This window comes from Aphelocoma coerulescens, chromosome 5, assembly GCF_041296385.1.
Source record: "Aphelocoma coerulescens isolate FSJ_1873_10779 chromosome 5, UR_Acoe_1.0, whole genome shotgun sequence".
NCBI lineage: Eukaryota > Metazoa > Chordata > Aves > Passeriformes > Corvidae > Aphelocoma > Aphelocoma coerulescens.
Genome location: NC_091019.1, coordinates 42,295,499 through 42,319,879, shown reverse-complemented (window position 1 = coordinate 42,319,879; position 24,381 = coordinate 42,295,499). Strand labels below are relative to the sequence as shown.

The window sequence follows — 24,381 nt, the reverse complement described above, 5'->3', positions numbered from 1 at the left end:
TTAGACAATCATAGGTACCAAAAAAAATAGATTAGTAGAAACTAGCACATTGGTTGGCTTTGTCCTCCTACAGGTCTGTTATTTCAGTTGCTGAAAAAAAGGCTTGTATATAATACCTGGTGGTATGGAAATATCTAGCTGGAGATTGAATGTACTTCACGTAAAAATATTCACCAGGGTCAAAATTATAACAACAAAGGTTATAGTTTATTCCGTATGTGCCACAAACGTAGTAGGAAAATGGAATAAGCTAACATAAAGCAAGGATTAAAAGTTAGTGTTACAGTAATTGGAATTACCATATGGCAGTCCAAAGGACATGAGTCCTAATCATAGCCTGGCCAATCAAATTAATCTCAATATACTTTCTAGACATTGAGAAAATAGTTTAATTGCTGATTAACTGCATCTGAATAGATCCATGGGTCACAAATACATCTCTCTCCTTCTGAATGCTTCTCCTCCCAAACACAGAAGAATGCATGCTATTAGAAAATCACTTAATTTCGGCTTGCTAAACCATAGTTACCATCCATCTGTTCATGCCAATTGTGGAAAAAGGTCAGTTTTCAGCAAAGCCATGCATTTCACAGAAGGTATGTGAAGTGAAATTTCACAGGGGACACGATGGATCCTGATTCTTAGTGATAAACCTTAGGGGCCAGCAGGGTTGGCATATGGTTCAGCATGATATGAAGGCTTGGGTTCCCTGGCTTCACTTCTTTGGCGTGGAACTGATAAAACCTGGCTCTTAAGTATTGTTTCACTGGACACCAATCATGGGCAGCAGGAACTGCCCACTTAACTCTCTGTGGGAAGGAAGCCCAGGCTGTGTTCACAATAGTACCATTGTAGTGCTGCAGACTGCTCTCAACAGCTTGACAGCACTTGGGAGGAGGGCGAAGGGGCTGCTTTGCTAATTGCTGTTCAAAATAGAAAAAGAGAGAAATATCTGAAAATTCGTATATGTTTTCTCTATTTAAATAGAAGCCTGACTTTGAGTTTTAAAAATAATTTTTAAACTTGACTTTGCTGCCCTCCATAGAGACTTGTAAGTAGATTATCTGCTATTGGTACTGCAGCAACCCAAGGTAAAGAGAAACCTTCTCATCAACTATAAAATTTTAAAAAGGTAGTTGTAAAGTTCATTAAAGTACATATTGGAATTAATGATAGAATTTCTCATTAGAGAAGTTTCTTTTGTTACTAGTAGTGTGGAATGGCAAATGAACATGTACCTGTGTGTGCAGTCTTTTTACTGGACAGTATTTAATACTAATATAATTTTTGTGTAATTTTGAAGTTTGTAGTGATTTCTTCATGAAAAGACACTTGCTGTTTTTCTCATCAATTAATATGTCTATATTTGCAGAGAAGATATTTAAAGTCGAAATTTAAATATTTGAATGCATGAAAACAGTAAGCTTAAGCATTCATGCTAATACCAGAGAGAAGAGAACTAGTTTTGCTTCCGTCTTCTTTACACCTATCAACCTTAATTACTTGAGTTAAAACTGATGTAACGCCAGATGTCAAAGTGAGGATAAATCCCTCTCCCAACATCAGGAGTGAGTTTGTGGGGTTGCAGTTCCCCTGTGGCCTGTAGTATTCCACGTTTGTTGCAGTTATCACTTCAGCCCACACCTTAACATCTCTCGTTGGTATGTTTGGTACAACAGCTTTAATAAACTTCAGTCCCATGGCTGGTGGCCCTGCGCCTCCCCTACTGCCTCCTGCAAACCCACAGCTGCCAGGTGAGCGCTTCTGTCTGACCACAGGATCAGCGCTCCGTCACTCCAGAGAGAGCCTGAAGCAGTGGCAGCTGTAATGGGCTTCAAAACAATTAGCACAACATACCTTATAGATTCATTGATTCCCATCTTGGATACATTAGTAAGACAAATCCTCCCTCCAAGTCAGGATGGGAATTCTGCCTGCATATGGGCTTCAGCATGGTTTTCTTCACTGCTTTGTTTTCATGTCCATAGCCTGTTACTGAAACATGGACAAGTGGAGTATTTTTAAATACTGTCATCATTCATCTAGCCACCCAGCCAGAGTTATAGTGTTGTCCTTCCAATCCTGCTAGCCATTTGATCTTCCTTTTTAACTCCATGTTAAAATGCAGTTCAGGGTTTGTAGAACCAACAATACACTGTAAATGGTACCGAAACTGGTACTTTCTGCTATATGTTTGTATTAGTATGCTCCTGCTATATTTCAAACAGATAATTCATTGAATGCCCATTCTTCCTCTTACTGCAGAGTAGATTATATTTAAGTCGAGATTAATGGATAGATTCTGATGTTAAAACCCAGTCTCTGAGCCTGTCATTCCCTAGAGGCATATAGTGCATTAGTTTAAGCCAATGTGCTGCTTATCATAGATACTCTGACACTGTCTTAAATGACAGTTTACTGTACTTTGTAGCTGCTTACTCTGGTAATAAAATCACTATATTGTGTTCTTGATAATTACAATATTAAATAGAAACTTAATTGGATTACTGCACATTTAGATACAGATAATTCTTAAGTAATTGTCCACTGTAAAATTTCTGATACTCATTTTTTCTCTCATGCAGTGTGTTCTATCAGAGTCTAAGCTTAATATGTAGTTCAGTCACCTTAGATGAAAAAGTGCTGAAAAGAAGTCTGCAGTGGGATGTTTTGGTGCAAAGGCGTATCTTCTATCATACAGGTTTTCACTTGAACTTCTTGTTTTTTAAATCCTTCCATAAGATGCTTTCGTTTGCCAAAGTCCTTAAAATAAAATAACTTCTGGGTTCTACAGAGTTGAAGAATTTGATAAGTAGGATTTATTTTGATTTTTTCCCCTTAACTTTGAAATTGCTAGAAGTCTGAGCATAATTTTTGTCATTTTTGCTGCCTAAGCAGATGAAGAGAATTAGAATTAATTCAGTATTTCTTTTTATATGATTATCTTAAAAAGAACCCCAACTTTTTTATATAATTGGTTTTTATATAGTTCATATTCTAAAGAATATACTGAAATTAAAATTTATTTTAAGTTCAGCTCACTTGCACTTTAATTCTACATATCTTTATAAGCCTTCTGTAAAGGAGCTTGGTGCAGAGTGGTTACATTTTTCATTTCATAATTGAGTGTTTTAAGTGGTTAAGCACAATCCAAATTTTATCCAATTCCAGCTTGTGTTAATGGTGCTCCACTCACACTGCCTTAGCACCTGTTATGGATTTTGAGTCATCTGGCAGCCCGTGGGACTTAGATAAAGAAGTACCAGGTGTCCTGCCTGTCTCTTAATTGAGACGCAATGTAAACAATATAGACTTGGCAATATGGTTATAGAAATGGATTAAAGCCCAGCTTTGTCTGCACTGATGAATCACAGCTTTTTCTTCCTAGAAGATGTTATAAACCACTGATGAATTTAGCAAGCTGTAAGATCTGGTGGAACAACATAAAAGTAAACAATACAAGGATTTTCCTAGAAGGACAGTGTTGCAGAATGTTAAAATGTTTTTTAATGAAAATGCAAGCATCAATTAGAATTTCTTGCAGTAATTTAGCAATTTGGAAACTGCCCACACTGTAAATATGAAGATTCTTACATAAATTCAAATAAAGTCAATGCCTTTCAATATGTAGTGTGTTAGTAAACTAGGCAGAAAACAATACCATTGACTTGGAAACACTCAATAGCTGCAACTTTATCTAGCCTACACTTACCTTGCAGGACTTTTAACCATATAACCATGGAGTAGATATAATGTAAATTCTCCTTTAACTATAAGATAAATAATCTTAAATAAAAAAACTCCTCCAAATGGCAAAAGTGCCTGATAATACTTAATTTATCACAGATTTATTTAACTGTTTAGTAGTGTAAAAAATTAGAAGTAATTTTCATTATATTTATTCAAAGAATGATGCAACTGTGTTTTGGAAACAAATTGCAATATCTGGAATGATGGGATTAGTTTGTATAGATTTGTCTATTATATATTCCCTTACTCTCTTCCTGAAGAAATATACCTCAGAAATTGCTTCAAAAAGCCCTTCGCAGTTACAACTGGAGTTGAAAAAGAATGTCATTTAATATACTAGATAATACATCTTAGGCTTGCTTAAATTCTACAGTCTTGGTCTATTACTTGTTTTTCATATACATTCTCATTTTATTAGTGAGATATCTGCATTAATTAGTAGATTGTAGCATATACATTACTTACTAAATTATTGATTTTGGATAATCAGTAGAGCCCCTTGTGCAATTTTAAGATGTTTTCATCAAATGCAACAAGTTTACTTTTGAAATATACCTTTCATTTCTCTGAGGTTTATCTCATATTTTTATGAGTAAGAAAATATATTGTTACATTTTATTGCAAAAGAGCTGCCTTGAAAGTATGGTTCAGTTGGAAAAAATCACCTTAAAAGACTGTAAAATTTTTAATTCTTTCACCTGTTTAGTAGTGTCAAGCATAGTAATTTTTTTTTCTCTTTAACCTAAATAACTTGCATGAGAGATTAAGAGAATGAACTGAATTCTGTCTTATGAATCATTCGTTCTGTGGCTAAGTCCAGTTGTATGTGCAGAAGCTTCTTTCATTTAGAGCATAGCTGCCTAAACAGATGTACCTAGCTAAATATTTATTTGCCATTTTCAATATTGGTAGTAGTTAAGAAAAAAAAGAACCCAGACTGACTTTGAGATATCAAGGTGACTTGAGTAAACAGAAGATACAGCTGGAAGAAAAAAACCCTCTTTATTTGTATACTGTGCAAACTAGATGTGGAAATTACTGAAATGCAATAAATAGGAAACACCATGATAGCACTTCTACAGAGTCACTTTTCAGAATATAAGAGAGCTTTAACTGTTCCTCTCAGTGTGGCCAGTTGATACTGATCACCCACCTACATACAAAACACAGCTACTTGCAGGGCTTCCAGCACTGGATCAATAGCAGCCCAACTTACATCCTTAACTCTGAGAGCCAACAAAGACTACAAATTGCTGTGACTCAGTATGAGTTCAGCTGGTTTGACAACCACTGCACAGTCTCTTCTTTTAGAGTGAGATTTCCCAGAAAAAAATTCCATTTCTGTGATGTGTGGGTTTTGTCCAGTGTTCCTGTAGAAGTCAAATTCTGCTGGGGCTAAGTTTTCCTTTCAGCTTAAAATCTTGATCCTAACTTGTACTTGTTATTTTTATAGGGGAGGCAATTCTCCTTTCAGACTTTGATGTCAGGAATAGAAATTTACTAGGAAAAATGTGCCAAATCAAATCAATTCTGAGGTTTGCACACCTTTGCCAGAGAGCAAAAAATTTAAAATCTCCTACCAGCGTATGCTATTCACTGTGCTTCACTGTTTCTTTTTTTACTTTGGTCTCTATTATCCCAGGAGCACTTTTGTATGTTGACAATACTACAGATTTGGTGGTTTTTTCTATAAAAAATTATGTGTGCTTCTAAATTTGTTGAAGGGGAAAATGTAGTAAATAAGAGAGTTCCTTCTTATGTAGCTTTTCTTAAAATATTGTTAATCTCTTTTATATAAATTGTGTGTATGTGCAATTAAAAACCTGTTGCAGGTGTCCATTGATCCTACAAGAAAGTATCTCTGGGTGCAGGATTTTCATTTTCCAGGTAAGGATGGAGCAGCAGTTCAGTTTCTGCTTGTCTTAAATTATTTTCCAAATGCCTGGCTCACAAAGTCATACTCTCCACAATCATATCAATATATATTGACTTCTTAGATGATTTTGCTAACAGTTGGAACTGCCAGGGATGCAGCTGCACATGTATTTCTAAGAGTAGTTTGTAATTTAACCTGAAAAAATCCATCTTGCTATTTAGAAATGTGTGTTCTAGCTTTTTTTGTAAGATCAGGACAATCATTAAAACCTTGTCATTTTTTCCTAGCTGTGGAACCAAAGCATCTACATACCAATATACAGTTATATCATGGTATACTGCACATGTATACTGCACATATATACAAATATGCAAGTATGAGGAGGGAAGATTTATGAATAAAGCTTTCATGAAAGTGTCTTACTTTGACACTGCTGAAAGGGTTATTTGTTTCATAAAGTAAGATTTCTTCTGAATCACAGGAAAAGTGCTCATCTATGTAGTCTAATCATTATGATATTTTTCTGGGAGAGAAGAGTCCCCAGATTCCAGTCCATGCTCAGGAAGCATTTGTTATCAAATGGTTTTTGGAGCAGGCAGTAGAATTTCTTCTCCAGCCCATTTGGGAATCTAACACTTAGTAGTTGTGGTAATAGATTACATTGTTGTGAAGTGCTATATCCTTGAATAAAGTCTTGGAAGTTTTATTCTATGTTTAAACTATTTTTTTTCTTCATTTTTTTTCAGCCTCAGGTTAATGTCATTTTAGGATTGGTATTCCATCAATGACTGTAGCAGTAATCATGCATCCACTCGTTAACTAAAAAATACTAGATAGATTTATTGTAATGCATTTTAATCAGCTCTAAAACTGAGAAGTGTGAAAAAGAATGGAAAGAAAATACATAGTCAGAATGACACAGTAAATTGTAAAAAATCAATAATCATAGCAAAGGGAGAGTTTGTGGAGGGGATTGTTTGTGGACACTTGCAGAGACCTGATGCCACACGTAAGAAGACACATGGAAGAAAGTGCAAAAGTGCCTTTCCAAAAATGTCAAGATTGGTAAGAGTGACTGCATTAAGTGACTGAAGGCAAGTGGTTTTGGTAAAATTGATGGAATAGGTATGGGCTATCAAGTTCAAATCAGTAGCCTGCATTTGTGCTAGAGAGTGGCAGACTGATGGCAATATATGAGAGAATGCACCATCTAAGTAGTATATCCAGAAAGTGGATTCTGCAGTTCTCTTGAGTAGGTTGTAAAAGGATTTAAAATGCATTTATTTAGGCCAGAGAAAAGGATATGGCAGTAACTTAGATGTGAGGTGAGAGCCTAGGTAATTTGTTCAGGTAGATGGCTAGATGCAGATGTATTTTGCCATAGGAATCTTGGAAGTGATACAATCAACAGAGATGGAGAGCTATTAGGTGAAGACATGAGATGAAGTTTTTCAGAAAGATTAGGCAGAAGTAGGTGATCTGACAGCCAGGCTTTCAGTGCTTGTTCCCAAGTGCAAATCAACAGGTCTAATAATGGAAAGTACAGTATTTTCAGATAATAGATCTTTTCAGATAATTATTAATATAAATAATTACAGATTTAGATAATAAGTAAAAGGGATCATAATGCAAATTAAATATTAGCTGGAGTGACTACAACCTGAGTGACCTGTAAAGATATGATTCCTAATTCCTTCTGGTACTGACTCTATTTTTCAGAATAGTTTCTTCTGAGAAAGTATAATGAAGTAATTTAATTTTTTTGGTTACACTTTTTGCAGTTATGAATCTGCAAGTTTTTAGCTGACACACTTGGCCAAGTGCCTGTATAATTAACGTATATCTTACATTTTTATCCATTCTGTTTTGTTCCAGTTAGCACCTTCTTCAGAAGCAAAAATGTTGTTTAAGTGTTTTGTCACTCTCTGTGCCAGTCTTTCTCCATTGGTTTGTCTATGCATCCTTCCCATTCCATCTTAATTGCTGATGCCAGTGGCAACATGCACTCAAAGTAAGGATACAGCTTCCATTGTGCTGTTATTACTAGCCATTGGGTTTGTATGTGCCACTCAATTGGTAAGCGCTAATAAGTCTTTCCTAGAGAGCAGTGTTTTAAAGAAATAAATGTCTAGCCTATTAGAAGTAATGTAGAAATTAGCTACAGTGGGTTTATGGTCACTCTTGCAGACAGTTGCATTCAAATACAGTGTAGACGTAGATTATCTCAGCTAGAAAAGCATACAGAACTGGAGTTTCAAAATTACTAGGATGTTCTCAAAATATAAATGTATAGAACATAAAAGTATCTCATCTATGCAGTCTCTAATACAGAAACAGAGTTCTTCTGAGGAGAGTGTGTAATTTCTTAGTGCAGAATAGAGCAAGCTTTGGACTTAGCATTTGCCTCAGATTTTTGTTTTGTTTTTAAGGTGAGTTATGTTTTTAACAAGCTGCAGATGGTTTTGTGGATTGTTAGGATGAGCAGCAACCCAGCTAGCTGAATTACTTTTCTCTGGGTGTTACTAAGTGTGCATTTGAATTAGACTTCTAGAACTGATGCAAGCATATCCTCTTCACTGGGTAACAAAAACATCATTGTTGTCCTCAGTCAGCATCTATCTCAAGACTTCTGTATTTGGTTAGGAGATATATACCAAGACTGGAGAATGAGAATGTCCTTGTCATGTTCAAAGCAGTAACTTTCCTTCATTTTGCCTTATTTGTGTATAAGCTTTGGATATAATAGGATAAACTAAAAGGTTTCCTTTAGAGACCTCTGAAAGTAGAGCATTTTAAAAGCAAGTAGGTGTCTCTACCCTACTTTTTCATGAAACATTTTACCCATTCAAGCAGACTTTTAAAAACAGCTTGTTTTGATAGCAGCCTGTTCTCCTGTGGGCCTTCAGCCTTTGCTTCCTGGCAGCACCTTTGGTGCGAAAAGAGAGTGATCAATTGGGAGACTATCAGTGCCAGCATGCATAGAGTGATAAGTTAACACACCACTGGGAATTTCTAGGGCCCACCAAGATACTTCACTTCTAATGTGCTAACAAGCTCATTTTTCTACCTCTTGCCTCTTCAGTTATTTTTTTTTCTCAGAAGAGCTTAGAAGTTGAGTGCATCAGGCATAATGAAAAGCTCTGTAGGAGGGAGAAGCAATAACCCCATTTTTCCCTTTTCAGCCAAATAGAAAATTAGTTTCTGGTAATACACAAAGGCCAGTATTTTTTGTGCAAGGGGCACTGCTGTGAATCAAAGGACTCTATTAACTGCAGAAAATTCAGCAGCTGTGAATCTCCCCCAATGAAAAAAAAAAGTGCTTTTCAACAAGTTGTGAGATACGTAGTATTATTTAGACTTCAACCATCAGTTTCATCCTCTACCACTTATACATAGCCTCTTAAAAACTGTGCTATATTACTGTCCTCTGTTCAGGCTCAATACTGTGTTTATCCCCCAACCTAAGAATCGTTACAATGGGAGATTTTTATATTTTCTCTTGTCCCAGTGCTTCTATTAAAGCTTCTCCAAACTGAGGCTTCTGCTGTGGTTTAGCTGTCTCTGGATTCAGAAATAATTCAGAGCATGGATTTTGGAGGGAAAACTGTTTCCCAGTTTCACTATGTAACCAGGTTATGGTCTAAGGAAATATGATAGAAATAATTTTATTCACTGGAACTTTTTTCTAGATAGTATATTCTCTATTTTTTTTCATATTTAGATAGACTGTAAAATCTACAGTAAATATTGTACAGAAAAAACTGCAAAAAAATTAGTAGGAAAAGTTCTGTAATTGTGGAAGTGTAGTTTTGTAAGATAATATGAAGATTATTGTTTCCAGCTTTAATTTGGTGTTGGTAATTTAATTGCTTATCATAACTGAAAATATTTATTTTAAATGTTATCACTAGTAATTAAAAGTGTTTATCACGTGTAATACAGTTTTTATGTTTGGATTGCTAAAAAATATGTGCAAGATGAGTATTATCTCCATTTCACAGGTGGTGAAATTGAGTCAGAAAGGTAGTTTCCTCACTCTCCCTGATTCCCCCAAAAAGAGCAGCAGACCTGAAATCAAACCCCAGAACTTTAAAGAAACCTATTTTGAGTGCATTCCTCCACAGCATGCTGATTTGTTTGGGGTATTTTTCCAGAAAACAGAACTATGTAAGGAGGAAATTATCTCACTATCTGCAAATAAAATATGGGGGAAAAAGTGGGCACAAGTGTAAATGTCAGGGGAAATTTCTGATCATTCTGTGTTTCTGTAAGATAACTGGAGATGATTTCCCTCATTCAACATACTGAGTCCAGCTGGAGGACTCTGAAAGTTGTGTGAGAAAAGGTTAACTGATTTCTCAGTTGAGCAACTATACAACATGAAGTCAGCATGGTAGTTTTTCTTGATAATTGTATGTTGCTGCCTGCTGCTCTACATTTTGACAGCCATTTCCATAGTTGCTTTCATGAACAGCAGAAATATTCTCTCTTTTTCTCGCTCTCTCTGTGCTAACAGCACAATTGGGCCTGCTGGAACAAGAAGCCTGGAGAGGGTTCTTCAAAAACAACACTTCAAGATACCAGTCTCTTGTCAGTCATATTAGAGGGGGAGAACACAGGAAAAAAGAAGTACAGTATTTTACTGTCAGTACCCTGCCAACACCCTGTTAACCAGTATTTAAGGGTCCTGTGGATTCTTTACAGATATTCTTGCTTGTTTTAATGACATAATTGACCATGTGTTTTTCCCAATACTGAAATTTCACTATCTTTATCTTAAACGTGTGTGTGTGTGTTTAGGGATTATGAAAGCTGTTTATTATGGAAAAGTGCAAAGTCATTTATTTTGTTAATGCTAAGGTATGTTTCGTGCTACACCTCCTAAAAATTGAAATGTTTTTATATTTAGTTGTGACCAGAGTACAGGCAAATTACTTAAGAGAGTAATTAAGGGAGTATTTAAGTTGCTGTTGTTTGTAAACAATTTCAGGAAATTTTGCATCAGACATGAAAAAAGTACAGTTGAATCATAAGGTTTACATTAATCATGCTTATCTTACGCTTAATATTATGTCAATGCATCAGACAATATCACAGTCATGTAAAGAATTAAAAATAACTGTGTACAGTTGCTGAAATGCATGATATATATTTAACAAAAACAAGAATTCTGAATTACTAGATACTGATATTTAGCAGTTACAGTACATGGTATAAATTCATCCTTAATTCTTGGCTAAATCAGTTATGAGGAGAGAGCACGATACCTGCAAACAATTGTTCAACATCATCTAGAGCCTACAACATTTGAAGATTTTGCTGCTCAGGTTTTCTGTCCAGCACCTTATCACCATTTGCCCTCAGAGACGGGTAAGAAGTAACAAACAGTTCTTATACAATCTTGCTTGAAATGCAGTATCCTTACTTATAAAGACTAAAAATTCAGACCTTTGCACATCATGAAGAGTTACCATTAGTTGGAAAGAACATACATGCTTGAGAATATGGGCAAAGTTGACTTAAAATCTTTATTCTATTTTCTGGCATCATGAGCCAATGCTTGGCATTAAGATTTGGCAAGATGCTTTAATATAGCAACCAGATCCTGTATTTTTACAGCAAATTTTATCACAATCCCCTGTATAAAGTCTGCATGGAAACGTTGGTACTCTTTCATTTAGGCTAGTTCAGGTAGAAACATTTTAGGTACACCATCCTCATAAGAAAGTTTCAAGGCTCGCTACATGTTTAGAATGTAAGGTTTTAAACTGAAAATATGAGCCTCGCAATCTTAATTTTGTTCCCAGGTTATTAGTCACAAAGTTGGTTTTAAGGTAATTTTTACTTTCCAGTAAAATACCTGTTTTATAAGAGGATACTGCATTTTTTGTTACTAATAAGAAAATCGGTAAAAGAAAATGCGTAACTCAAGGCCTTCCTGTTCTGACATTTCTTGAACTCCTTATGATTATTTCATTATTTTATTTCCCCTCTTTTTAGATCATTAAATATCAGTTCTGTTTATCTGAAGGTAAGACAAAGTGTCCAAAAAAACCCTTTGTTCCTCTTACTTTTACTAGAGCACTAAGCTTGTAACCAAATTGTATGCAAACTTTCCTTGTTACCCTTGTTCACACTAAAAAGAATTTCACACTGATTGAGAAATGACCACTACGTCATCTAAAAGTTTTAGTCTTTTACTAACCTCAGGTCTGCATGAAGCACTAACACTGGTTCTGGGATTAAGGTAACTAATGATAGAGACAGTTGTTGAATGAGTAACACTTTATTGTGTTGGCCTTTGTTTCTCAGCATGAACAAATAGTACTGGATGGCAGTGGTGTGTTTTGTACCCTGTACTGTCTTTCATTCATGTTGTAAGACATTCTGCAGTGATAACCTAGGAGAGATGGAGAAGAAGAATGTGTAACACTTGAAATTCCCTTTTCAGAAAAACCTTATTTAATGATAATCAAAGTGCTTCCATGGAAAAACTGTAAATCTAAATGAAATAAATTTTGTAAGAATAATTTGGCAAGTTGTTATCTAAAAATTTGTTTTTCAATTCCAAAAATATATACAGAAATCAATTCTAAATTATATAAGAATTATTATAGGACTACAGAAAGAAAGACTGAGAGATGTTAAAATGTTGAGGCTCCTTTACTTTAAAGTATAAACAATAACTAGAAATGAGGTGCAGTTTCAAAGTATAGTAAGTGGTATAATTATGCTAGTGGAAATAGCTGAGACCAAAGGAAAACAAAATTAAAAGTAAGTAATTTAACTAAAGCAATATAAAAATTAGTTACATAATTTAAAGTATGAAAACATTTGAATGTGAAAAATCTGTAACTAGAAACATTAAAAACAAATAGACATTAAAAACAATAACCAGGGATACCAGTCCTTGCCACATGTCCTGCCTAATGGACCTAGTAAATATTCAGCACCAGACATTTTTGTATGGCTTTTTTGTATAGTATATATTCTATATTCTAGTGCACTTGTAGAAGTTCTGCCTATTCATTTTCAGAAGTCTCATTCCAAGCCAAGTCGTTCTGCCCTCTTCATCTAATTCATTCTTTCAGGGTGAAGCAAAGCTGCTTTTCTGTGCTAGTTTGGTGCACCAGAGTACACTGCTCTACAGTGGCAATTCTTGTATTCTTTTAAATTTGGTATTTTCTAGCATGATCTGAAATGAGGTTATGATTTTTTAGAAACTTGATTTTAACTTAACCTTTCTATCAAAGTTAATAAATTTTCTGTAGGAATCTCATTAATAGGAGCTTGTGATGTGTTTCACATCTGCACACTTGCATGTGTGTCTGCATACCACGAAACACGATGTCCTGTCCTGGGAGCCACATTCTTCTGGACCTTGCATTGTGCAGTGGAACTGACTGAGACATCAGTGTCAGGAGCAGCCAGCAGCTTCCTAGGACAGACATGCCAGCACAGTGTGACCCAGCATCAGAGTCAACCTGGCCCTGCATCTGCCTGACTCTGAGCTTTCATTTCAGCCCAGGGAAGCTGGAGGTGCTCTGGCAGTCCTGCTTGCAGCCTGATCCCTGTTCCATCTGGGGCTCCTGGAACTCTGATACTGAGCTCCAGACAGAGTGCCTGGAGTAGCACGGAGCCATCTGCCTCCAAGCTGATTCTAGAGGGCAAAAATTCTAAAGCCTGAGGCAGGTATAAAATAACACTGCAGTCACCTGCCAGAAAGTTTACCCCAGGGCTTGGGGTTAGCCTGGAAACCACTGGTGTTCCAGTTCTAGCAGAGGCAGATCTGTGAGCTATGTTGCTGCAGATGACCCAAATTTCTGATGGACCAATGATCACAAGAAGAGTCCACCAGCAGTACTGTTAAAAAATAGATACCCCTAAATTTCCAGGGCCCCTGCAACAGATGAATTTCTTGAAGGAGGTACAGAGCAGTGAACTGTGCCAGGATGACACATAGGAGTGGTCCTGTAGTCCTGCCTGGGAACCCACATGCATTCATCACCCTCAAGATGACTCAGACAAAACCGTGCAAGCTTCCTACCAGATGTATCCATATCATCTGAAAATTTCTAACCAGCTTCTAAGAATACATTTTTTAAAATACAAACTATTTCATTTATTTATGGGACTTCTTTTAATAAAAAATAATTGACCAGAAGAGACTAAGAAAAAAAAAATCTACATTTTAGATATTATAGACTTAATTATTTTATTGGATCATGATCTCCAAGATTACAACTGCTGAATATGTTTAATTTTATAAAATATTCTCTACCTTTTTTTATCTAAGAAAGGTCTTAGAAACTATGAGGCTGCTACAGCCCATCACCAGGTGTTATCATTTTGTTGTTGTGACCCGTTGGCCTTTTTTTTTCATTTGAGCTATGAGAATCAGAGCAAATAGAGAACATGCCATTCAGTAACAAACTGTATTTTCTCAGATGGACTTATTTTATCAAAGGCTCAGACATCAGCAAAAACTGTTCCTTTTTTACTGTGACTACCCTTCAGTACAATGTGATTGTGGCAGCTGCTGTTTTATCTAGAAGCTTAGTTTGCCCTGTCAAAATATCTGACAAATCTACCTTCCCATGTTTGGGAACCTGACCAATGTAGTGAATGTGTACATTTAAAGAAATTGAGATTTACCTGTACTTAATGACAGAATGCAATTCAGTTGCCTCTGTGTTTTTTACCTTGTGCTGTTCCTGTTAAATTGAGTAACTGCAAATACTCTGCTAAATAGAGTAACTCGTCCTATGCAGATATTGAGTGAACCAGATCTCTGTGACACCAGAATAGGTTGAGGGAGCTGTCAATGATAAGCTCAATTATATTGAAGAACATATTGACCTCATGATGCTAAGATTCTGATCTTTAAAATGTCTTGGGTTTTTTTCTGTCTTCTTTTGTTCCCTTTCTTCCTACTAAGACTAGTACCTTTTTACAGTAAATTTTCTAAAGAAGAGGCCCTTGTACATTAGTCGTAGTATTTTCCTTGTGACAAAAGCATCAGGCTTTTTGGCCCCAACAATCATTCCTGTATTTTCAAGCCTGCATTCAGAACAGTTCTGCTGCCCCACTCCCACAGTAAGTGGGGTTGCCACCATACAGGCAGGGAAGCAGGAGAATGTCGAGGTAATGATGCTTTAGCATTGCACGATTAAAGATCAAGTTCAACAGCTTGCATTTTCTTCTGCTGCTTCCTTGGTGCGAAATGTTGAAACTAATAATCCTTTTGTCCCTGTACTACCCCTTTGCAGAGGAGAATGATGGTGCTTTTGTCACTGTAGAAGGATCTGAGTAACACTTGGTGGTGGTGGTTTGTGATTGGAAGTGGAGCTGAAATACATAAGTGAGGGCTCTGTGCCTGGCAGGGTTGGAAGAATTTCTCATTATCCCTTCTCCAGTCCAAACTTAAGAAGGCCTTTTTTTATTCCAAATCAGAGCAAAAGCTCAAAACTTACTGACATTTTCCACAGAATTCGTATTGGAACAGCTGAAGCATTTCTGAACTATTGTCCTAAAGTCAACTACTTGGGTGAAGGTCCACTCAGCATTTTGAGACAGTAAATTCAGTGTGGACTGCTAGAAACCCAAACAGATCAACTTCCTACATTTAATGAAAGGGATCTACTGAAAAAAAAAAAGAGTAGGATTGTTCAATTAAAGAGCATCCCATGCATACACACAAGGGGACAAAACTAAATTTTAATCCTGACTTTTCCTAGTTTTTGAATTTTTGACTTTATTTTCTTGTGACATTTGCCTTGTGTAATTACTTCCATTTTTGTTATAAAGTATAGAGCAAAACAAATTCTTTAACACTGATTAACAGCCCCAGGATACATAAGCAAACTGCAACCTCTAGAACCACCACCTCCTGCAGACTGAGGCAGGACAGTAGTTGGTAGGAATGGTAAGCTCTCTTAGCTCTGCCTGAATTTCTGTAGTGGAAAGACTGAGAATTTTGCTAGTGGGTTTCACTGTAGGCTGACAGAGGGAAATAGGCTTACCTAACACACATGGTTCCATCTAGGTTCTGAAGAGCATTATTCACTGGCCTTGGACTTGGCTGCTGTTTTGCCATAAACTTAATCTTTTTTGCTGTGTTCTTTCTCATGCCTCTTAGTTCTTTCTCTTCTACCCACTTCTGGTCTCTCAGGCCTTTAGACCATCTCTTCCTCACCTTTTTACCTTGCTTTGCAGCTGCTTTTGCAGTCTTTCTAAATCTGCTCTCACTTCCTTTCCTCATTTCACAAAATTAGTGAGAGACTTGATTGACTTGACTCTAGCAAAGCTGCTGAGCATGACAGACAACCTGGCCAGATTTGGACTGAAATTTGTAAGAGTGGTGAAGGGCACAAGCTGTACAAAAATGATTGCCCTCTTCCTGAAGGTCAGATGGGGATGTGGTGAAGTATCTTAGAAGACCATCAAAATTTACCAACATGCACAAATTGTATTTTACTCTGTGGTCATTTTCAGAGACAGCACTCAGGACTACATTGATCGAGACAACAAGGTGTGATAAAGCTGGAAGTGCTGAGAGTAGTTTTACCATGCAGCAACCTGTCAGGCTTCTCCTTGGTGAATTTTTCACCTTGGAAAGTCAGCACTGATGAGCGAGATTAGTCATGGCAGTGCATATGTTATGATACCTCCAGATTCCTCCATCTCACCTCACTTCTAATTTAGTCTTTGTATAGTTAGGATTCCATTTTAAATAGTTAATTTCTGAGTCAAATAACCGACATACTATCATTTAAAGATTCTAAAATTTTTCAAATGGAGTGTGAAAATGTCGCATTTCAACTTTGTTGACCCACCTCCTAGTTTAGACGCAATAGAAGTAGCTTTGCATTATGGCCCCAAAATACCATAGCACATCAGACTATGGTATTTGTCACTTGTCAAACCTAAGAGGAGAAAAATACGGATCACTTCCTAATGTTTTTCAGCCTCTTAAGAATCCAAAGATACCTATTTTATTTTTTTAATACAACTTTCTGGCTTCACATCATTTGTCCATAAAGCCTTCATATATAACCCTATTTTTATATTTTAGATAACTAAATATTTTGTTGTTGTGGTTTAAGAATGGTATTTTCCAATTCAGTGTTCCCACTGAAACCACTCCAAACCATGTGCCACTTGATCACTCCCCCTCTCCCTCTCCTCGGCGGGCTGGAGAGGAGAACTGGAGTCATAAAAGGCACGGGATGAGATAACAACAATTTACTGGAAACAGCAATGAGATAAGAAGATGAACAGCAGCAACAACAACAATCATACTAATGACAGAAGATACAAGAAAGAGGCAAACAATTCACATGGGCCCAGACATACCCCATCTCTAACAATACCCTACTGTTCCCTCTGCCATGCTACACTGATCTGGAAGCAAGCCCTTCCCCCATACCTGGAAAAAGTCGTATAGAATAACCTATGTGTCCTGGCTATGCCCCCTTCTGGCTACTGCAAAAATCAACCCTGTCCTGGCCAGAACCAGGACATTTTTCACCCCTTACTCTATACCATCTCCATCATCCTTTGCTGATACACAGATCCTGCACTTTCCAGCTATATACGTAAGCATGAGTATCATTTCCATAGTCAATGACCATCCCTCCAAGGTATCTGTTGACTTCCATTAGTCAATGACTGTGGGTTCAATCTGTCCTAGCTATCTTCCAGGGCAGGAGGGCTGGTGTGCTGTCAGGTGGTATTTGTCACTTGTCAAATAAGCAAGCTGCTCCAGGAGCTCACAATTGGAGCAGTTCATACTCATTGTCCATGGTAGTTCTGGCATACGGTGGCAGTGTCATTCAGCAACCACTTTTATACAATTCAATATTACAGACTGTTCCAACCCAAAAATCAAACTCCCTGGAGGTACACATTGTGTTTCCCTGTTCCACTGCATCACCCATCAAGTGCACCCCAGTCCTGGAGCAAAAACAATCCCATGGATGGGTTTGCCTTTGCTTGAGGCAGGACTAATCCAAACTGTCTTCCCTAACACATTTCTCATGTGCTCCACAGGGAGGTACAGGGAGGTTTTGATTGGGCAGGGCCAGCAAGGTAGATCCTCTAGTGTTAACTAACCAGGGGGCCTGTGCTAAAGGCAGATCCCAATGTTCGGAGGTCACACCACCTATTGCTTTCAATGTGGTTTTTAATAGTCCATTATACTGTTCCATTTTCCCAGAGACTGGTGGAGGATACAGAATGTGGTGTACCCACTCAATATCATGCTGGCCCAGGTGTCGATGAGGATATTTTTGAAATTAGTCCCATTGTCAAACTCAATTCTTTTGGGGGTGCTATGTCATCACATGAGCTGTTCTTCAAGGATGGTGTTCTGGCCAGTGATATGAGGCACAGGGTGCATCTCCAGCCACCCAGTGGTTGTCTCCACCATTGTCAGCACATAGCGCTTGCCTAGGCAGATTTGTGGGAGTACAGTGTAATCAATCTGCCAGGCCTCATCACATTTATATTTCAACCATCGTCCCCCACACCAAAGAGGCTTTACCCATTTAGCCTGACTGATTGCAGTGCATGTTTCACAGTTACGGATAACCTAGGATATAGTGTCCACCACTCAATCACAAGCCCAGGACCTGAGGTGTTATGGGCCCACCAAGTCAGAAATAATTCACCCTTGTGGTGCCAGTCCAGATCCACCTGAGACACTTTAATCTTGGCAACCTGATCCACCTGTCCATTGTTGCAGTGTTCTTCAGTAGCCCAACTCCAACCCCCCCATATTATTAGCTACCAGAAAATGAAAAAGGATACACTCTCTTCATTGATGGTTCCTAGCATTTTGTAGGGATACATCAAAAATGGAAGGGTGATGTATGGAGTCCTACATGGCAAGTCACAGAAGATATTGAGGGACAAGGTGGATCAAGTCAGGGTGCAGAGCTGAAAGCCATCCAGCTGGGTTCAGATGTCACTGAACAAGAGGAATGGCCAGCATTCTGCCTCTACACTGACTCATGTATGGTGGCAAATGCTCTGTGGGGTGGCTAGAACGATGGAAAAAGAGCGATTGGCAGTGCAAAAGGAAACCATCTGAGCGACTGAACTATGGCAAGACATCACTGCCCGGGTAGAGAAGTTGGCTGTAAAAGTACATCATGTAGATGCACACACTTCTGTATTGCTCCTCTTTGGAGCTGCCACAGCATTCTCCTTGCAAATATTCTGTCACTTTATCAGGGTCATGTAGGTGAACTGCCAAACCATTGGAGCAAAGAATTTTCCCCAAAACTGGGGACATTTACTCCAAGTTCCATCCACTCATGAGTATTCACCCTCAGGGCAGATCTCTGAATGACCTCCCTAGAAATCTCTGTCCTGACTCTAAACATGGTGTAGACTGCACTGAGGAGATATGGCAGACTCAGCAACAAGAACATGCTTTCCTTAACATCCAGCAGGAATTCTAAATTCTCAAAAGCTGCTTTAACAGGTCTGAAGGAGAAAAAGGAGGTGAAAAGCTGGGGAAAGTCATCCCCCCTGTTCTTCCCACAGACTGGGTTTGATTGTTAATGGACTCCCAGAGCTAGTGCCTGAGTAAGCAATGCTGAATACACATCCCAACTTACCCTCATTGCCCTTTATCTTACCATCATGTCATGAACTGATACCCCATAGCACAGCAACAAAGCAATCCTGATCCCTCTCCCTGCTCTATGAGCACATAGTGCATATACAGAAACATGCACAGGGTTAGGTACCGCACCCACATGAGCAGACCAAGCAACACTGTGACCAGTAGATCTGGATCTAATACAACAAATCAAATCAGATTAGATAAAATTTGTTTTCAACTCACTGTCGGCAGATCTGTTGTTATCTCAACCCTTTGTGCCTCACACTGGGCACCAAAGAAGGCTGTTGTGTTTTAGGAATGGTATTCTCCGATTCAGTGTTCCCACTGAAACCACTCCAAACCATGCGCTGCTCCATCATTCCCACTCCCCTTCCCCTCAGCAGGCTGGAGAGGAGAATTGGAGGCATAAAAGGTAAAGCTCGAGAGATAAGAACAATCTTTACTGGAAACAGCAATGAGATGAGAAAACATACAGTAACAACAACAGTGCTAATGACAGAGGGTACAAGAAAGAAGTGAACAATTTGATGTAGGAAGCAAACACCCCTCCCAGTAATGCCCAGCCACTTCCTGCACCACACTGCATTGACCCAGAAGTGAGCCCTTCCCCAGAAAATGACACAAGGTGGTACAGAATAACCTCCAGGTCCTAGCCATACCCCCTCCTGGCTACTGCAAAAATTAACCCTGTCCTCACCGGAACCAGGACAATTGTGGAGAGAGATAAAGATAATAGCATTTTATACTGAAAATTTTAAAACTCTGAAGGGGAAGCAAAACCTGCAAAATTTTTATATACCATGTTTAATATCCACATGTGTGTATGAGCGTATGTATGTATATATATGCTTATCTAAAATCCAAAGAAATTTAGTTACTAATTAATCTGTTAATTTCTGTCAGACTTTGAATATATTTTAAGTACTGTTATTCTTCACTCTTCTGGTGTGGTATGTTCAGATGTGAAAATCACTTTACATGACTTCTGTTCTTCAATGGCTCTAAATTTCTTTAAAAAAATGTGGTTAAATGTGAATTTGTGCTTTTGTCTGCAGGAATCAGAAACAAAATTTTAAGCTACGACTGGAATAATACTTTAATTGAAATAATAGGGCCGACTGAGGTTTTCTTTATCCAACAACACATGATAAAATTTCACACTAGGGTTTAACCCTTCAATGCAGACTAACTAGCTTAAAACTAGCTGCTTTTTCTTCTTTACATGATTTCAGGAGTCTCATGTTAAGACTGGCTATAATTTTAAAACATTCAGTGAAACAGCTGGGGAGCAGAAGCCATATATCGAGTTGCCATTTGTTTTTCCTTCTCAACTGTGTGTATGTGTGTGAGTATTTAGCTGTTTTCACAGATGTTAAGCAAGCATTTCAGACAGTGTTTAGGATGTATCTCAGTTGCTATTAATAAGGTTGCTGGATCTGGATAATGTTATAGAATTCTTTTCTTTCTCTCTCCCTTCCTTTTTTTTCTTGTAATGCTTAGTTGGTAAGTATGATGCTGGATTTCAGAGCTGTTGCTTCATTGCACATAACTAACTCATCACTCTCTTTAACCTGTAGCATGAGCAGCAATTGCATAATGAAATTCGAAATTCCGTTTTCTGTGCTCATCTGTTAATACCCTTCAATCTCTGCGGTTCGTGTCTCATGTCTCACACCTGTTATCTTTTATCTTTTCTCCTCCCCCTTCCTCACTTCTTTCCACTCCTCCTTCCTCATCACTTCTTCATTCTCAACAAAGAAAGAAATGCTGTGATATTTCTTCTCCTTCCAAAACCTCCACTAGAAAGCATTGGCCACATCAAGGTAAAGGGCAAAGGCTTGAAACGGAAGGTCTTTCACGCTAGCTGTGAATGGTATGCTGTGCAAAACAACAACGGTTATTTTCTATTCTCTAATTTCCACCATTTGAAATGCTTTAATTTCTTGTAAAATCAGAACAAGATAGAATTTCAGAAAATGCAAATGCATGTTTCCCTGCTTGCCTTTTTCTATAAGGCGCAGTGAGTCAGGCATTATCATGCTTTTCCAGATTGTTTGGCAGTGAAGTACCTAGTTCATGAACAAAATTACTGTCACCAGCTGGGGAACAAATAACAGCCCTTTCTCTCCCCTGTCACTCTGATGGGTCGTGTCAGTTTGAAGATAGAAAGTACCATGCTGTTGCTCTGGAGCAGGCAGGTGAGGGACCAGGTGAGGAAAACAGCCAGGTTGCTAAATACCAGAGCTTTATAACAATCTTTTAAATGTGCTCCTAGACTTCTTACCTTATGACCTCATTCGATTTTAGAGGACTTTTTCAAAATAAATCATGACCAGTTTTGAATGACTTTTGGACCCTTTATATGTGAAACATATACTGAGGCAGAGAGACCTTCAGTTCTGATTATTGCATTATTATTTTTAAAAAATTACCAGTAATAGCATGACGTGGAAGAAATAGCAAGTGATTTCTGGCTTACTTCAGTCCACAGGGGTTTCCCCATTAACACCTGCAGGACTAGGCTTCTGTCTCTAATTGATATGGGTCAGAAGCCTTCAGAGTCAACTGAGGTAGTTGAGTTCAATCACACTGTCAGTTTCTGTAAATGGCTAATAAAAATGCAGTTTAGTTTTATGGATGGGAATTCATAGTATTAATTTTCTGTATTATGGGAAGGAGAATGTAATTTTGATTTTATATTTTCTCCTTTTCCTTTTGTACTTCTGTGGAAGAAGATTTGGAGACAGGCTGTTTGTAGGAAAGAGCCTTGTCCCCTTGCAGTGAGGACTCTGGGGCCACTGGAGTGTAGCTCACTGGGCTAATGAATTATACATCATTGTCTCAAATTCATCTTGTTCCTTTTACAAAGAAACGTTAACGTATAGTGCATCCACTTAGTACAATCTGTTCAAGCTTCTGCCTTGTGGGCCCTGTAGGAATTTGCCTTTTGAAGCACCAACTAAAGTTGGGATGGGAGAAGATGTTTTGCTCTCTCAGTTGGCCCCCAATTCACTCCACCTCTTCAGCAGCATTCCTAGAGCTCCCTTCATGTGCAATGAGCTGTTAACCTTCATGTTCTCATTAAAGACTGGATTCTTCTGGGTTGTGGTTTGACTAATGATTCCCCATCCCTGCAAGGGAACTGGAGCTGTTTGTTTTCCTGGTTAGCGGGAGAACGTTTCCCACTTCAGTGCTGCCTCAGTTGCTCAGAGCCGAGGGGGTTCTGCAGTCCCATAGCTCAGTGGTTTCTGGAGTCATCTTTTCTCTGGGGGTGGATTTGTAGCATTTGCTAATTCCATGAGCAATACCATCAACCACAGCTGGTAAAGGGCTAGGAGATGCTGTGGCAGTGACAGCAGCACTGAAATTCCTCTCTGCTCCTTGCTAAGAGATCCTGCGCTGCAAATGCAGAAGGCGGCACTGACCCATCTGGTTCTTGCTGTCCTCTGCAGGCTTCTGCCCAGAGACTCAGCTGGGAGAAACTCCAGCAGCAGCAACAGCACAGGTGGATGGAACAGACTTAGCCTCTCCAATGTCTCCTCGGACTAGCAAGAGCCGCATGTCCATGAAACTGCGCCGCTCCTCTGGCTCAGCCAACAAGTCCTAAGTGGCAAGATGCCTGCAGCTTTCTAGTGAACAGCAGCTGGCCACCCTCCTCGCAGTGACTCACCGCGTTCCGGTTTTTTTTACTGCTCACACCTTTCATGCAAGGATAATGTGTCTCATGTGTGTGCGCCCATGCCCTGCATACTCCTTTTCTGTATGTTTATTTTAAACAGTGACACTGGAATTTTACTTTAATATCTTAGCTTTGGTTTTTTAATCAAACTCCAGTTTGCCTTTTTTTTTCTTTGCAGTGCAGTTTGTATCCTGCACCTTTTACCTTCTTGGATGATCATGGACGATTAACTTTGGGTTTTAACTCTGGTTGATCTTGAGTCAGTATGGAATTGGAGACTGCAGTTGGATTACAGTATATTTATTGTGCCCCATTGCAATTTTCTGTGTAAGAAAGAAAGAAATATGTACAATTTGAAAATGAATGTACAATTTTAAATTGAAGTTGCATTTGTAAAGTCTTTGTCAGATGTCACAATGTTAATGTCACAAGATGTGTACAGATTATTTATGTTGAGAATAAAATAGTTCCATGGCCTTTCAAGCATTACAGAATCCAAATGAAATAATTCGCTCATAGCACCAACTCTTTCATCATAAAGCGATGTATCATTTCATAACTCTGCAGATAATCTATGCCAGAAAAAAAAATCACTGTGCTGAAATCCTACTTATGCTTGGCTTCCAAATATTTTTATAATGTTTGCTTTTCCAAGTGGTGTCGACAGTAAATGCCATTGAGTTTCATGAGTTTTAGCCGTTATCATTAGGCTGCTCCATCTAGATGTATATTCTTTTTTCCTACATTAAAAAAAAAAAATTAAAACAAACACTTTCCTGATAGAAATTCATTGCTGTGATGATGGGTACTAAGGAAGAAAAGGGAACATGCTCTGGGAGCCTGGCCTGAAATGTTAATAATTTCAACCTTCTGAGCGCAGATTAGTACACGAGTTCCACCCACCAAGAGGTATTTTCCTACAGAAAATGAAATGCTCACATTTTGAATCTAGTAAACAACAAAATGCTGTTAACAAAATGTAGCATGGCATCGGTACTAACTGCATGTGTAAATATATCATATGGGCAACAATTAAAAAAGAAATTATGTATTGTCATTCATGTAGTATCTACAAATTTGTAATGGTTGAAGAGAAGACATGCTATTTAATAATCCAATAAAATTATTCTTACCACCTTTTGTATATTAGTCATTCACCTCACTGATTAGATTCTTAGTCCAATTTATAGAAGAATTGTGTATTACATGCACATGGAGCAGTTAAATGCAATACACAGCTTAGTTTTCATTTGTATTAAAAAGTACACACAATTTCGCAAGAATGCACAACTGAAAGCTTTTCCCCAGATCTAGCAGATACATTGCACGTAGCTCTGCAGGTAATACAAAGCACAGGCCGTTCCCTCCTGCAGGCTGGTTGTTCAAGTGCTAATTGTAGGAGCAGTTAATAATCACCACGTTTGTGTGGTCTGGAGCCCTTCA

At 38.1% G+C, this 24,381-nt stretch overlaps 1 protein-coding gene across 10 annotated transcripts in view; it reads left to right on the top strand.

Annotated features, from left to right (window-relative positions):
- The window catches only part of RALGAPA1 (Ral GTPase activating protein catalytic subunit alpha 1), a 130,834-nt gene extending 106,752 nt beyond the window's left edge, over positions 1–24,082 (top strand). For 6 of the 10 annotated variants that reach the window (XM_069017821.1, XM_069017820.1, XM_069017816.1 and 3 more), the window contains 2 exons: positions 10,872–10,996; positions 22,712–24,082. In XM_069017821.1, coding sequence (XP_068873922.1) covers positions 10,872–10,996; positions 22,712–22,866 — 280 coding nt within the window. In that variant the 3' untranslated portion in view covers positions 22,867–24,082. Of the gene's footprint in view, positions 1–10,871; positions 10,997–11,626; positions 11,658–21,017; positions 21,133–22,711 lie in introns of all 10 variants that reach the window. The other 4 variants (XR_011151415.1, XR_011151414.1, XM_069017822.1 and 1 more) reach the window with 4 other exon arrangements.
- The last annotated feature ends 299 nt before the right edge of the window (positions 24,083–24,381 follow it).